Genomic DNA, 16,693 nt, shown 5'->3' with positions numbered 1-16,693 from the left:
AGACAACACACATAAAACATTGAGGCCCTGACTTATCAACTAGACAACACACAAAAAACATTGAGGCCCTGGCTTATAAATTAGACAACACACAAAAACATTGAGGCCCTGACTTCTTTACTAGACAACACACAAAGGCATTGAGGCTTTGACTTATATCCTAGACAACACAAAAAAAACATTGAGGCCCTGACTTCTTTACTTCACAACACACAAAAAATTTGAGTCCCTGACTTATATACTACACAACACACAAATACATTGAGGCCCTGACTTATATACTACACAACACACAAAAACATTGAGGCCCTGATTTATATAATACACAACACAAAAAAACATTGAGGCCATAGTCTTTTTGATATCACACGGAAACCCTAAAACCAGCATATATTTTAAGTGTTATGATTTATTACGCAGGTTGTTAAGTTCTTGCAATGGTTTCAAAAATGAAGTAGATTACTTAGGAGAAATGTTCAGCATGGGATCTGTGGCAGATATATTGGTTCTCCTTACAACCTCAGGAGAGGTTAAATTTGTTGATCTTCCCTCGTTACTACCATTAAGTCCTATACTGAACAAGTGAGTATTTTATAGCATGATTTAACCATTAGATTCTGAACAGAACAAATAAGTATTTTCCTATTTTAATTCTGTTTTGAAGACCTCACTGGGATATTTAAATGATACAAAGATTTCATCATTACTGCTTTAATACAATGTATATCATTTAGAGATGATAGGGACACACATATTCCTTAGAAAATTCACACATTTTAAAAGATTCCTAGATTCTGTACTAACATATGTGGAGAAGGCAGGGGACACATGTCTTTCTTGGGAAACTCACACATTTTGAATGATTCCTAGATTCTGTACCACTGTATGTGGAGAAGGCAGGGGAGTCCCTGTACGAACTGTGACGCCCGTATATGACACGGAAACCAGGCGTAAAAATCATACTTTATCCTGGCGTCATTGCAGTGTTTAAGGAATGCATGCCCAGGCGTCAACCAGGCGGAAACCAAGCGTAACTGAGGCGGAAACCAGGCGTAAAATTAGGCGTAATATTTAAATGAGTAGGCCTGGTCCAGAGAAAACCAGGCGTAATATGCAAATGAGTACGCCTGGTCAATAAATGAACCAGGTGTAATATCCTTACATAATACTACACTTATTTCAAATCAGTGTATTACCCTAGCTGTGTATTTTTGTGTATTTAATACAAACTTCTGTACTGTTGCTTTAATTTCTCATTGTTTGACATAAAACTGGAAATATTAACTATTGAAGAAGCTAATATATCAATAAATACATTTTAGACAGACACTGGCTCAAATAAGTTTAAAGTTTAAATAAGAATTATGACAATTAATTTTTCTTGAAATAAAACTTAAGCATTTTAATTAACTAAGTTTTTTATAAATTAATGCCCTTTAAAATATAATGATAATACTGCAATTTAACTTCATGTAAAAGATTTTAATGTTATTATCCAAGGATAAAGGTTTTGGGATTTCAAAATTACTGTTGGAACTTAAAACTTAATAACTTAGTTAATCTACTCACATAATTATTATTTACCATGTTTTACTTTCCATTTTTTTCACAATTTTTATTAATCAGTTTGATTCCATATTTTCAATTTCAAATTCTTCCAAAAAGCACAAAACAAGCTGATTATCCCTGAACATATGAAGCTGCCATAAGTCCAATCTTGCAAACTAAAACCAAAGAGCCAAATTTTGAAAAAAATTCCCATGATCCTTTAAACAAAGCATTATGGGTATTATGATTTACGCCATACCAACAGTTTTACGCCCGTAAGAAAATTTACGTCTTGCTTATTTCAATTTACGCCAGGTTTACCACTTTTTTCTACGCCCGTAAGGACTACAAATTTACGTTTCCTGCTCCCTTACGCCTGGATCTACTAACACGTAACTACCACTTACGCCTGGTTTACGCCTTATTTCCAGGCGTAATACGCCTAATAATTTCATACGGGACACATGTCTTTCATGGGAAACTCACATATTTTGAATGATTCCTAGATTCTGTACCACTGTATGTGGAGAAGGCAGGGGACACATGTCTTTCTTGGGAAACTCACACATTTTAAATGATTCTTAGATTCTGTACTACTGTATGTGGAGAAGGAAGGGGACACATGTCTTTCTTGAGAAACACACATTTTGAATGATTTCTAGATTCTGTACCACTGTATGTGGAGAAGGCAGGGGACACATGTCTTTCTTGGGAAACTCACACATTTTAAATGATTCCTAGATTCTGTACTACTGTATGTGGAGAAGGCAGGGGACACATGTCTTTCTTGGGAGACTAACACATTTTGAATGATTCCTAGATTCTGTACTACTGTATGTGGAGAAGGAAGGGGACACATGTCTTTCTTGGGAGACTCACACATTTTAAATGATTCCTAGATTCTGTACCACTGTATGTGGAGAAGGCAGGGGACACATGTCTTTCTTGGGAGACTAACACATTTTGAATGATTCCTAGATTCTGTACTACATGTACTAACAGTAAAAAATATTCAGACTGGATTAGAACAATTAGAATAAAATAAAATCTTTCTTTCACTTTACTCAGTGAGATTTGTTTCGTGGTGTTTAAAATTTGAAGACTTCCCATAAGGGGTCATGTTAAGATGACCTTTTATGCAAATATTTTATCAAGCACGTCCCATTATTTTCCTTACTCAAATGTGTCAGAATTATTACCTTTCTTAAACATGTTACAACTTTGCTTAACTCTGCTATATTGGCCTCTGTGATGCCTGGCCTCTGAGTGTTGGCAATACTGCAACATTTACTACAGTAACTTGTACTATGTATACTATTTAATAACAGATGAATTTATTCGAAGTGTTAGTAATAATGTTAACGGTACAAATTTTACTGCACCAGATGTGCATTTCGACAATAAACATTGATAAATGTCTCTTCAGTGATACTTGAGGCCAAAACATTTTCAAATCCAAAACCTAGTAGAAAGATTGAGATCTCACTTCAGGAAATTTTTTTTGACATTTGTTGTAAAATGTATTTGATTTTGTTTACAATAGTACTTTTGAGCTCACCTGGCCACGAGGGCCAAGTGAGCTTTTCTCATTACTTGTCGTCCATCGTTGTCTGTTAACTTTTACAAATTTAAAATCTTCTCTGAAACTACTGGGCCAAATTTAACCAAACTTTGCCACAATCATCATTGAAGTATCTAGTTAAAAAAAGTGTTTGATGACCACACCTGCCAACCAAGATGGCCGACATGGCTTAAAATAGAACATAGAGAAAATGCAAGTTTTGTCTATTATTTTGAAAACTGTTATAAATAGAGAAAAATCTGACAAGGGCAAAAATGTTCAGAATGTTGAACTCTACCAATTGTTCATTTATGTCAAAACTGTCAGACAACTTCTTATAGTAGTTATTGCCCTTAAATGACAAATTTAACTATTTTTTTACATTGTTGCCTATTATTTTGAAAATTATAATAGGTAGGGAGAAAATTTAAATTGCAAAAATGATCAGCAAAACAAGTTCTACAAATAAGTCAAACATGGTCAAAAAAGTCAGGCAACTCCTTATTAGAGTTATTGCCCTTTGATGAGGATTTTGCCTTATATCATAAAATTTATAACAGATTGATAGAAAGTTAAGTAAGCAAAAATGATCAGCAAGACAAGATCTACAATTAAGACAATATGGAAGAAGTCCTCAGATGATTCCTTATTGGAGTTATTGCCCTTTAATGACAATTTTTACCATTTTTTTTTGCGTTTTGCCTTTTATGATAAAAATTATAATAGATAAATATACATATTAAATCACAAAAATGATCAGCAAGGCAAGATCTACTGACAAGTCAAATTTCGCTGATACAGTTAGTAGATTGTCACTCTTTGTAGGAGTGATTGCCCTTAATTGAGGATTTAAAACTATCCTTTTCAATTAAATTAGCTCTTCAAAATTTCAATTAGGTTTTGGTTATCAAATACATTTTTGTATTTTGGCCTTGGGCATCACTAAAGAGACATTAATTTTACAGTAAGTAAGTAAGTAAATTGTTTATTATAGTGACATATGTTATTCACAAAGTATAAAATTGAGAATGGAAATGGGGAATGTGTCAAAGAGACAACAACCCGACCATAGAGCAGACAACAGCCGAAGGCAACCAATGGGTCTTCAATGCAGCGAGAAACTCCTGCACCCAGAGGCCTCCTTCAGCTGGCCCCTAAACAAATATGTATACTAGTTCAGTGATAATGGACGTCATACAATGGGTCTTCAATGCAGCGAGAAACTCCCGCACCCGGAGGCCTCCTTCAGCTGGCCCCTAAACAAATATGTATACTAGTTCAGTGATAATGGACGTCATACTAAACTCCAAATTATACACAAGAAACTAAAATTAAAAATGATACAAGACTAACAAAGGCCAGAGGCTCCTGACTTGGGACAGGCGCAAAAATGCAGCGGGGTTAAACATGTTTTTTGAGATCTCAACTCTCCCCCTATACCTCTAGCCAATGTAGAAAAAACAAACGTACAACAGTACGTATATAATACAGTGAAATATAAAAACAATAATTAGAACACCCAATCCTTTGAGTCAATAAGTCACAGTTTTAATATCAATGGTACGACGAATAAAATAAATCAATTTTATCGAAAATTCTCATATAAAATTGTGTATCTGGTGCAGTTTAATCTGATGAGCTATAGTTTATAGTTTAAACAGCTGCTTATTTATGAAAGAGGGGGAAAAGGCAGATTTTTTTTCTTCAAAGGACTGATATTTGACCTCTCTGTCAGAGGACAAGACTGGTCTTCAGATGGAGAATCTTAAATCTTTTTTCGAAATATTAGTTAGTAGCCTCAAAAAATTCTTATTTTTAAAAAATCTTACTTTACATTTTAGGCCTCTTGATAGCAACTTTTGGGAGAAAGACGACTTAAAAGTTAAAGACAAAATCAAATTCACAACATTCAAAGTTGTTGGGGAAGTGAGTTTCACTGATGACATTGGCAAGACATATACGAGAGCTGCCATTGCTGTGGATAATCTTCTGCTTATTTTAAAGATTCACAGGTACATTATTATTCCAGTTTCAAAGTTGTACTATTTTTTCTTCAAGTTCGCCATAGATTTATGATATATACAAAATGCTCCAGTTCCACCAATCTTTGTGATACTTTCAAATCTTGTGATTCCACCTATGTCACCTATATACATTTTATGATACAGTCAAAAGCAAATAATTTTGCCAAAGGGTCAGGAAATTATTCAATGTGGTTACAATTTTGGGCCCAGTTTTCAAGTTGGTCCAAATCAGGAATGCTGAATCTAAACCTGTATTTATTTGCATTATTTACTTGCTCTACTGTTCAGGGTTCGACCTCTGCAGGAAAATCTGGTTTGTTGTCAATCTGACAGCCTCTTGTTTTATTCATATTTTGACTTTTGAACAGCAAAAGTTCTGTAACAGTATAAATTTGATTATGAAAATAATTACTAGTATATTATAATAAACTGGCAAAAGAAATAAAATACTGTGGATTCATTATTATTCGTTGGATACCAATTTTCATGGATTTCGTGGGTACAGATGAACCACGAAATTAAATATTCAACGAATTACAAATTTCCTATAGGCGTGTATACACAATATGGCAAAACCACGAAGTAAATATCCACGAACATGTAAGTTTTCCTTAATCCACGAAAATTGGTACCCACGAAAATAAATGAATCCACAGTAGATTACATGAGAGCTTATTGTTTATGATTTAATATGAAATGTATCATGATGATTGATTGATTGATTGACTGATTGTTGCTTGGTTAACTTTCAGTGTGAAATTTTTTCTAAAAATTCAGAACCATGCATCAAGATTATACAAATACTATTATTACAGGGAGACAATAGATTCTGATGCAGTAGTCACTATAACACAGTCAATAACACTGGCAGGATTTCCTAAAGAAATTCACTTTGTCAATGAAACAGGTATATATATATAGGTCTAACTACTGGAGGCATATTGTACAACAAGAAAGATTTTAAAATTTGTTCAAATATAAATGCAATATTACTAATTGATTCAGAGTAAAGATAGCTTGAAAGAAATATCAGAAGAATTCATTAAGAATCATAAGAAAATGGAATAGTACTGAGAGTAAATTTCAATATGTATTTATTTCTTTTATTTTGTTTGTCTCAAAACAAGTCTCTCAATATAATTGTTTTCTCTTTTTATTTGTAGTTGGATTTTTACTGACAGTAACCCAACACTTTCAAACAAACCACAATTACAGAGAAAACTTGTATCACTACCTCCATGATGGTCAGCTTAAACAGGTTCTCCTGTGTTTAGGACATGGACCACGGTCATTTCTTACAGTTTATTTACCGAACAACAGTGAACATGACTTCAGTGATCCTGATCATGGGAAGGCAGGATGGAGGCTCTACATGAGAGACGGACATGGTGGAATTATCTGTGTAATATTACAATGACTTTATGATATGTATTGGTATAATAGCTTATTGAGATTGTACAGGACATATCCATCCTTAATTTTAATTTTTAATAAAAACAGTTAACAGCTTTTGGAACTTACTCCTTTCATCAGTGATGTGTTTGTGATAATCAGTTTCATCAATGCTCTTTAAGCACTCATGTGAAATAGAATTAAATATTTTGTGTTGCTTAGAAGCTTATAATATACTTCTGTAAATGATTGAGATAAAGAACCAGTGATTTGTAAAAGTTATGTCCCTTACGCTAGGTTTATCTTCTTAATTTACAATGAAATTTTGTTGAAATGTCCTTCTGAGAGAGGCCTCTTTATTCAAATTCTGCTTTATTTGTAGAGCACTTTTAAGACACATATATTTGAATAAACCCTAGATTTGGATTCTAGGAGAATTTATAAAAAAACTTTAAAGAATTCAGTCTGATTTTTATACGACCGCAAAAAAATTTTTGTGGTCGTATATTGGTATGACGTTGGCGTCGTCGTCGTCCGGTGTCGTCCGAAGACTCATTGGTTTTCGCACTCTAACTTTAGTTTAAGTGAATGGATCTCTATGAAATTTTACCACAAGGTTCAATACCACAAAAGGAAGGTTGGGATTGATTTTGGGGGTTATGGTACCAACAGTAAAGGAATTAGGGGCCAAAAAGGGGCCAAAAATAAGCATTTTTGTAACTTCCAGACATAACTTGTGTGTTAGTGTATGGATCTCTCTGACATTGTACCACAAGGTTCCATATCACAAAAGGAATGCTGGGATTGATTTTGGGGGTAATTGCCTCAAAATTTTAGGAATTAGGGGCCAAAAAAGAAGCAAAAAAAAAGCATTTTTCTAGTTTCATGACAATAACTTGTGTGTAAGTGTATGGATCTTTCTGAAATTGTACTACAAGGTTCCATATCACAAAGGGAAAGCTGGAATTGAGTTTGGGGGTAATTGCCAAAACGTTTAGGAATTGGGGGCCAAAAAGGGGCCAAAAATAAGCATTTTTTTAGTTTCCAGACAATAACTTGTGTTGAAGTGTATGGATCTCTCTGAAATTGTACTGCAAGGTACCATACCACAAAGGGAAGGCTGGGATTGATGATGGGGGTGATGAATCATAAGGGGGTTCAAAAAATTTGGGGGGGGATTTTTTTTTTTAATTTTTTTTCTTTTTTTCCTTTTTTTTTTCTTTTAAAATTTTCCATTTTAAGTTGGTTATTTCTGATTTATATTTAAAAGCAAATAATAATGATATGGTAGGAGATACACACCAAACAGGATGTGTAAATTATTATATGATAAGTATTGTGCAATAGCAAGAAATTTTCAATTGCACAGTATTGCACAATAGCAAGAAATCTTCAATTGCACAGTATTGCGCAATAGCAAGAAATCTTCAATTGCACAGTATTGCGCAATAGCAAGAAATATCCAATAGCACAATATTGCGCAATAGCAAGAAATATCCAATAGCACAATATTGCGCAATAGCAAGAAATTGTCAATTGTACAGTATTGCAAAATAGCAAGAAATATTTAATTGCACAGTATTGTGCAAAAGAAGATACTTCATATAAATTGCTTATTTCTTGACCAATTTCAATGGGGTTTTATTCTTGAATTCTTGGGGTTCTTTAATATGCTGAATCTAACCATGTATTTAGTTTTTGGATTTTGGGCCCTGTTTTTAAATTGGTCCACATTGAGGTCCAAAGGGTCCAAAATTAAACTTTGTTTGATTTCATCAAAAATTGAATTATTGGGGTTCTTTGATATGCCGAATCTAACCGTGTATTTAGATTCTTAATTTTTGGTTCCGTTTTCAAATTGGTCTACATTAAGGCCCAAAGGGTCCAAAATTAAACTTAGTTTGATTTTAACAAAAATTGAATTCTAAGGGTTCTTTGATATGCTGAATCTAAACATGTATTTAGATTTTTGATTATGGGCCCAGTGTTCAAGTTGGTCCAAATCGGGGTCCAAAATTAAACTTTGTTTGATTTCAACAAAAATTGAATATATGGGGTTCTTCGATATGCTGATTCTAACCATGTATTTAGATTTTTGATTTTTGGGCCCCGTTATCAACTTTGTCCACATTGAGGTCAAAAGGGTCCAAAATTAAACTTTTTTTGATTTCATCAAAAATTGAATTCTTGGGGTTCTTTGATATGCTGAATCTAACCATGTATTTAGATTTTGGATATTGGACCATAATAGGTGAATGTCCAATTTAAAATTTTTAAGTTCTTAGACCACATTCATTCTGTGTCAGAAACCTATGCTGTGTCAAATATTTAATCACTATCCAAATGCAAAGCTGTATCAAGCTTAAATGTTGTGTCCATACTTGCCCTAACTGTTCAGGGTTCGACCTCTGCGGTCGTATCAAGCTGCGCCCTGCGGAGCATTTTATTATAATTTGGCAGATAATGGCTCAGAAATCTTTTAATTAATATCATTCAAATGTAATATTTTGCTCATAAAGAATTCATCTTGACCTAATTGAGAAAGGGGATATGGGTTGGATTAAATAAGGTGTTTTATCTTGACTAACCAAACTTAATTATAATGGTAAGAACATTTTATATTCTATTAAAGCAATAATCAATTTTATATATAAATATGTCTAAATTGAGAACAACGTTCAAACCTATGATTGCGTTGGATAAAATCTGCAATTTTTATACGACCGCAAAAAAAATTTTGTGGTCGTATATTGGTATGACGTTGGCGTCGTCGTCGTCGTCGTCGTCGTCGTCGTCGTCGTCGTCGTCGTCTGGCGTCGTCCAGCGTCGTCCGAAGACACATTGGTTTTCGCACTCTAACTTTAGTTTAAGTGAATGGATCTCTATGAAATTTTACCACAAGGTTCAATACCACAAAAGGAAGGTTGGGATTGTTTTTGGGGGTTATGGTACCAACAGTAAAGGAATTAGGGGCCAAAAAGGGGCCAAAAATAAGCATTTTTGTAACTTCCAGACATAACTTGTGTGTTAGTGTATGGATCTCTCTGACATTGTACCACAAGGTTCCATATCACAAAAGGAATGCTGGGATTGATTTTTGGGGTAATTGCCTCAAAATTTTAGGAATTAGGGGCCAAAAAAGGGGCAAAAAACAAGCATTTTTCTAGTTTCATAACAATAACTTGTGTGTAAGTGTATGGATCTTTCTGAAATTGTACTACAAGGTTCCATATCACAAAGGGAAAGCTGGAATTGAGTTTGGGGGTAATTGCCGAAACATTTAGGAATTGGGGGCCAAAAAGGGGCCAAAAATAAGCATTTTTCTAGTTTCCAGACAATAACTTGTGTTCAAGTGTATGGATCTCTCTGAAATTGTACTGCGAGGTACCATACCACAAAGGGAAGGCTGGGATTGATGATGGGGGTAATTGCCTCAATATTTTAGGAATTAGGGGCCAAAAAGGGGCAAAAAACAAGCATTTTTCTAGTTTCAGGACAATAACTGGTGTGTAAGTGTATGGATCTTTCTGAAATTGTACTACAAGGTTCCATATCACAAAGGGAAAGCTGGGTTTGAGTTTGGGGGTAATTGCCCTAAACGTTTAGGAATTTGGGGCCAAAAAGGGGCCAAAAAACACATTTTTCTAGTTTCCAGACAATAACTTGTGTTCAAGTGTATGGATCTCTCTGAAATTGTACTGCAAGGTACCATTCCACAAAGGGAAGGCTGGGATTGAGTTTGGGGGTGATGAATCATAAGGGGGTTCAAAATATTTGTGGGGGGGGGGGATTTTTTTTTTTTTCATTTTTTTTTTCTTTTAAAATTTTCCATTTTAAGTTGGTTATTTCTGATTTATATTTAAAAGCAAATAATAATGATATGGTTGGAGATACACACCAAACAGGATGTGTAAATTATTATATAATAAGTATTGTGCAATAGCAAGAAATTTTCAATTGCGCAGTATTGCACAATAGCAAGAAATCTTCAATTACACAGTATTGCGCAATAGCAAGAAATCTTCAATTGCACAGTATTGCGCAATAGCAAGAAATATCCAATAGCACAATATTGCGCAATAGCAAGAAATTGTCAATTGTACAGTATTGCGCAATAGCAAGAAATATTTAATTGCACAGTATTGTGCAAAAGAAGATACTTCGTATAAATTGCTTATTTCTTGACCAATTTCAATGGGGTTTTATTCTTGAATTCTTGGGTTTCTTTAATATGCTGAATCTAACCGTGTATTTAGTTTTTGGATTTTGGGCCCCGTTTTTTTAATTGGTCCAAATTGAGGTCCAAAGGGTCCAAAATTAAACTTTGTTTGATTTCATCAAAAATTGAATTATTGGGGTTCTTTGATATGCCGAATCTAACCATGTATTTAGATTCTTAATTTTTGGTTCCGTTTTCAAATTGGTCTACATTAAGGTCCAAAGGGTCCAAAATTAAACTTAGTTTGATTTTAACAAAAATTGAATTCTTAAGGTTCTTTGATATGCTGAATCTAAACATGTATTTAGATTTTTGATTATGGGCCCAGTTTTCAAGTTGGTCCAAATCGGGGTCCAAAATTAAACTTTGTTTGATTTCAACAAAAATTGAATATATGGGGTTCTTTGATATGCTGAATCTAACCATGTATTTAGATTTTTGATTTTTGGGCCGCGTTTTCAACTTTGTCCACATTGAGGTCAAAAGGGTCCAAAATTAAACTTTGTTTGATTTCATCAAAAATTGAATTCTTGGGGTTCTTTGATATGCTGAATCTAACCATGTATTTAGATTTTGGATATTGGACCATAATAGGTGAATGTCCAATTTAAAATTTTTAAGTTCTTAGACCACATTCATTCTGTGTCAGAAACCTATGCTGTGTCAAATATTTAATCACAATCCAAATGCAAAGCTGTATCAAGCTTGAATGTTGTGTCCATACTTGCCCCAACTGTTCAGGATTCGACCTCTGCGGTCGTATCAAGCTGCGCCCTGCGGAGCATTTTATTATACGTGTGCATGCAAAACAAATTTCTTGGTAGAGGGGTCTAAATACAGCATAAACAACATTTTCCAAAAGACCAAAAAAGTGAAAAAATATATTTAAACAAAACGCATTTGACTAACAGGTCGAACAATGGATGTTCTTAACCCCTGCAGACTGCCATTGGCAATTGCGAAATAAACAGATCACAAGATGTAACAAAATGGATCTTAATTATTAATTTAATACCAAACAGAAAACAATAGACTTGCGGAAAAGATGGTATACCGCAAACATGAGGTGCAAAAATTTGTACACCATATCCAGATTTCAACTATTAATGTCTCTTCAGTGATGTTAGGAATCGAAACAGTATTTGGGAGGCCATATAATTTACTTCAATTTAGGATAGACTCTTGAATTTTGAAGAGTCGAAATAGGATGAACGGATCATATAATATATATATATATAAATAAACATAAATGCCTAAGATACATAACATACAAATCTATTTAACCATCGATCATGGGTACAAAACTAATGAAAGACTGTCCCCTCACAAGACATCTTCCCTTAAACATACATCCTTTTGATAACGTCACTTTCCAAATTATAGAAGTGAACACTGAGTATGGCACTGCAGCAAGAAGGAGAAGAAAAACTTTTGGTTTATCAAGTTTCACACTTTGGAATCTGATGAATAAAAACATTAAAAATACAGCAAGGATAAAGATTAAGTTCATTTCATGACATCATCCTTAATATCCTTATAATATTGGCCAATGAATGTTGCAAACTAACCTTACTACAATTGATTTCATATATCATACAAAAAATCTTTACTGCATACAATATTTTTATGCAGCACAATTATAGATCTGATTGACTAATCTGTACAATTGGCTGCAAAAGCTTCTTATCTGCATCCAAATTTTACCTGGATAGATGCAAACCCAATGAAACTAGTTTGTCTAGCGAAATATTGTGTTTACTATTTATAGCATTGTAAATATTCACATACTAAAAAGTGTATTAAAATAACAATGTAGGCAAAGCTATAAATAAATACATATCTGTATATTTATTTTTCTCATCATTGTTCTTAATTTAAATATTAATCAATGACTCTTTCCATACAAGGGAAATGTATGGTCAAATACCTTTTATCAAATGTTCACTTAAGAGCAAATTAGGAGATAACTGCATGTATTGTATTTTAAGCTCCGACGGCATCAATTGGTGATTTCATGGTCACAAATTAAATTGAGAATGGAAATGGGGAATGTGTCAAAGAGACAACAATCTGACCAAAGAGCAGAAAACAGCGCAAGGCCACCAATGGGTCTTCAACACAGTAGAAAATCCTGCATCTAGATGTGGGCTTCAGTTGGCCCCTAAACAATAATGTTTACTAGTTCAGTGAAAATAAACGTCACACTAAATTCTGAAACATATAAATGAACCAAAATTTTTATAAAACATACAAGACTAACAAAGGCCAGAGGTTCCTGACTTGTGACAGGCACAAAAATGTGGCTGGGTTAAACATGTTATGTGAGATCTCAACCCTTCCCCTATACCTCTAGCCAATATGGAATAAACAAACACACAGCAATACGCACAGTAAAATTCGGTTTAAAAGAAGTCTTGAGTCCAATGTTAGAATAGGTAACAGAAGAAACTAAGCAAAATGACAATAATCAACATAAATTAACAAAGGACTACTAGCAGATACTGACATGCCAGTTCCAGAGTTCAATTAAACTGATAGAAAGATTATGTCTTCATCATATGAAAATCAAACACAATCCCTCCCGTTAGGGGTTTAGTATCATACCATCATAAAATATATGAGAAGAACATAACCTGTATCATGCATGGAATGATTTTAAGGTGTACATGTCTGTCTGGCAGCGCTCATCTGACCTTGACCTTATTTTCATGGTTCATTGGTCAATATAAAAATTTCCATGGTTTGGTCTGTTTTTATATGACCGCAAAAAAATTTTTGTGGTCGTATATTGGTATGACGTTGGCGTCGTCGTCGTCCGAAGACACATTGGTTTTCGCACTCTAACTTTAGTTTAAGTGAATGGATCTCTATGAAATTTTACCACAAGATTCAATACCACAAAAGGAAGGTTGGGATTGATTTTGGGGGTTATGGTACCAACAGTAAAGGAATTAGGGGCCAAAAATAAGCATTTTTGTAACTTCCAGACATAACTTGTGTGTTAGTGTATGGATCTCTCTGACATTGTACCACAAGGTTTCATATCTCAAAAGGAATGCTGGGATTGATTTTGGGGGTAATTGCCTCAAAATTTTAGGAATTAGGGGCCAAAAAAGGGGCAAAAACAAGCATTTTTCTAGTTTCATGACAATAACTTGTGTGTAAGTGTATGGATCTTTCTGAAATTGTACTACAAGGTTCCATATCAGAAAGGGAAAGCTGGAATTGAGTTTGGGGGTAATTGCCGAAACGTTTAGGAATTGGGGGCCAAAAAGGGGCCAAAAATAAGCATTTTTCTAGTTTCCAGACAATAACTTGTGTTCAAGTGTATGGATCTCTCTGAAATTGTACTGCAAGGTACCATACCACAAAGGGAAGGCTGGGATTGATGATGGGGGTAATTGCCTCAATATTTTAGGAATTAGGGGCCAAAAAGGGGCAAAAAAACAAGCATTTTTCTAGTTTCAGGACAATAACTTGTGTGTAAGTGTATGGATCTTTCTTAAATTGTACTACAAGGTTCCATATCACAAAGGGAAAGCTGGGTTTGAGTTTTGGGGTAATTGCCCTAAATGTTTAGGAATTTGGGGCCAAAAAGGGGCCAAAAAACACATTTTTCTAGTTTCCAGACAATAACTTGTGTTCAAGTGTATGGATCTCTCTGAAATTTTACTGCAAGGTATCATACCACAAAGGGAAGGCTGGGATTGAGTTTGGGGGTGATGAATCATAAAGGGGTTCAAAAAATTTGGGGGGGGGAGATTTTTTTTTTTTTAATTTTTTTTCTTTTTTTAATTTTTTTTTTCTTTTAAAATTTTCCATTTTAAGTTGGTTATTTCTGATTTATATTTAAAAGCAAATAATAATGATATGGTAGGAGATACACATGAAACAGGATGTGTAAATTATATAATAAGTATTGTGCAATAGCAAGAAATTTTCAATTGCACAGTATTGCACAATAGCAAGAAATCTTCAATTGCACAGTATTGCGCAATAGCAAGAAATCTTCAATTGCACAGTATTACTCAATAGCAAGAAATATCCAATAGCACAATATTGCGCAATAGCAAGAAATTGTCAATTGTACAGTATTGCGCAATAGCAAGAAATATTTAATACACAGTATTGTGCAAAAGAAGATACTTCGTTTAAATTGCTTATTTCTTGACCAATTTCAATGGGGTTTTACTCTTGAATTCTTGGGGTTTTTTAATATGCTGAATCTAACCGTGTATTTAGTTTTTGGATTTTGGGCCCCGTTTTTAAATTGGTCCACATTGAGGTCCAAAGGGTCCAAAATTAAACTTTGTTTGATTTCATCAAAAATTGAATTATTGGGGTTCTTTGATATGCCGAATCTAACCGTGTATTTAGATTCTTAATTTTTGGTTCCGTTTTCAAATTGGTCTACATTAAGGTCCAAAGGGTCCAAAATTAAACTTAGTTTGATTTTAACAAAAATTGAATTCTTAGGGTTCTTTGATATGCTGAATCTAAACATGTATTTAGATTTTTGATTATGAGCCCAGTTTTCAAGTTGGTCCAAATCGGGGTCCAAAATTAAACTTTGTTTGATTTCAACAAAAATTGAATACATGGGGTTCTTTGATATGCTGAATCTAACCATGTATATAGATTTTGGATATTGGACCATAATAGGTGAATGTCCAATTTAAAATTTTTAAGTTCTTAGACCACATTCATTCTGTGTCAGAAACCTATGCTGTGTCAAATATTTAATCACAATCCAAATGCAAAGCTGTATCAAGCTTGAATGTTGTGTCCATACTTGCCCCAACTGTTCAGGGTTCGACCTCTGCGGTCGTATCAAGCTGCGCCCTGCGGAGCATTTTATTTTAATATCATAAGCAATAGGTCATCTATATTTGGTGTATGGAATGATTGTATTAAAGGTGTACATGTATTTCTGGCTTGGTTTATCTGACTTTGACCTCATTTTCTAGGATCATGAATGTTAATGTCTGTTTTATGGTCGGGTTGTTGTCTCTTTGACACATTCCCCATTTCCATTCTCAATTTTATAATGTGATACTTGTAGTAAAACATTATATTTAGGACTATCAACATAAAATCAATAGTCAGTATGGTAGGCTAGACATTTCAGTGTGTGCACTCTTGTTTTTTTTATACGACCGCAAAAAAATTTTGTGATCGTATATTGGTATGACGTTGGCGTCGTCGTCGTCATCGTCGTCCGAAGACACATTGGTTTTCGCACTCTAACTTTAGTTTAAGTGAATGGATCTCTATGAAATTTTACTATAAGGTTCAGTACCACAAAAGGAAGGTTGGGATTGATTTAAGGGGTTATGGTACCAACAGTTAAGGAATTAGGGGCCAAATAGGGGCCAAAAATAAGCATTTTTGTAACTTCCAGACATAACTTGTGTGTTAGTGTATGGCTCTCTCTGACATTGTACCACAAGGTTCCATATCACAAAGGGAATGCTGGGATTGATTTTGGGGGTAATTACCTCAAAATTTTAAGAATAAGGGGCCAAAAAAGGGGCAAAAAACAAGCATTTTTATATGGACAAATACTTTAGTACAAAACATAATTTAAAGCAGTCTAAGGGAGATAAATCAAATACATCATTTGAATTACCTCCCTTACACTGCTTTTAAATTATGTATAAAGTAATGGTTAATGAACAATTAAGACAATTTAAAACAGTGTAAGGGAGGTAATCCACATACAACGTTTTGATTACTTCCCTTACACTGCTTTTAAATTATGTTTAAAGAAATGCATATTTATAAAGGAAGACCAGTAAAAATATCTGCAAATGTTGCATCTTTTTTTTTTTACAAAAAAATCCATATGAAAGATTTGACACCATATTTTAAATTCTATTATAAAATAGATTAAGTTAGCACTATGGGTAATTATTTTAAAAAATCTTTTTTATGGAGGGTAAAAAGAAA

At 33.9% G+C, this 16,693-nt stretch overlaps 2 protein-coding genes across 3 annotated transcripts in view; both read left to right on the top strand.

Moving 5' to 3' along the window:
• The window catches only part of LOC127716401 (uncharacterized), an 84,865-nt gene extending 78,223 nt beyond the window's left edge, over positions 1-6,642 (top strand). For both annotated transcript variants that reach the window (XM_052222591.1, XM_052222592.1), the window contains exons 16-19: positions 421-582; positions 4,951-5,121; positions 5,949-6,040; positions 6,297-6,642. In XM_052222591.1, coding sequence (XP_052078551.1) covers positions 421-582; positions 4,951-5,121; positions 5,949-6,040; positions 6,297-6,550 — 679 coding nt within the window. In that variant the 3' untranslated portion in view covers positions 6,551-6,642. The remainder of the gene's footprint in view (positions 1-420; positions 583-4,950; positions 5,122-5,948; positions 6,041-6,296) is intronic.
• Positions 6,397-16,693, top strand: part of LOC127716403 (uncharacterized) — a 102,612-nt gene continuing 92,315 nt past the window's right edge. The window contains exon 1 of the mRNA XM_052222595.1: positions 6,397-6,535. The gene's annotated coding sequence lies outside the window, so the exon portion shown is untranslated. The remainder of the gene's footprint in view (positions 6,536-16,693) is intronic.

Source organism: Mytilus californianus, unplaced genomic scaffold, assembly GCF_021869535.1.
Source record: "Mytilus californianus isolate M0D057914Y unplaced genomic scaffold, xbMytCali1.0.p SCAF_9, whole genome shotgun sequence".
NCBI lineage: Eukaryota > Metazoa > Mollusca > Bivalvia > Mytilida > Mytilidae > Mytilus > Mytilus californianus.
This window is presented reverse-complemented; position numbering and strand designations above follow the sequence as displayed.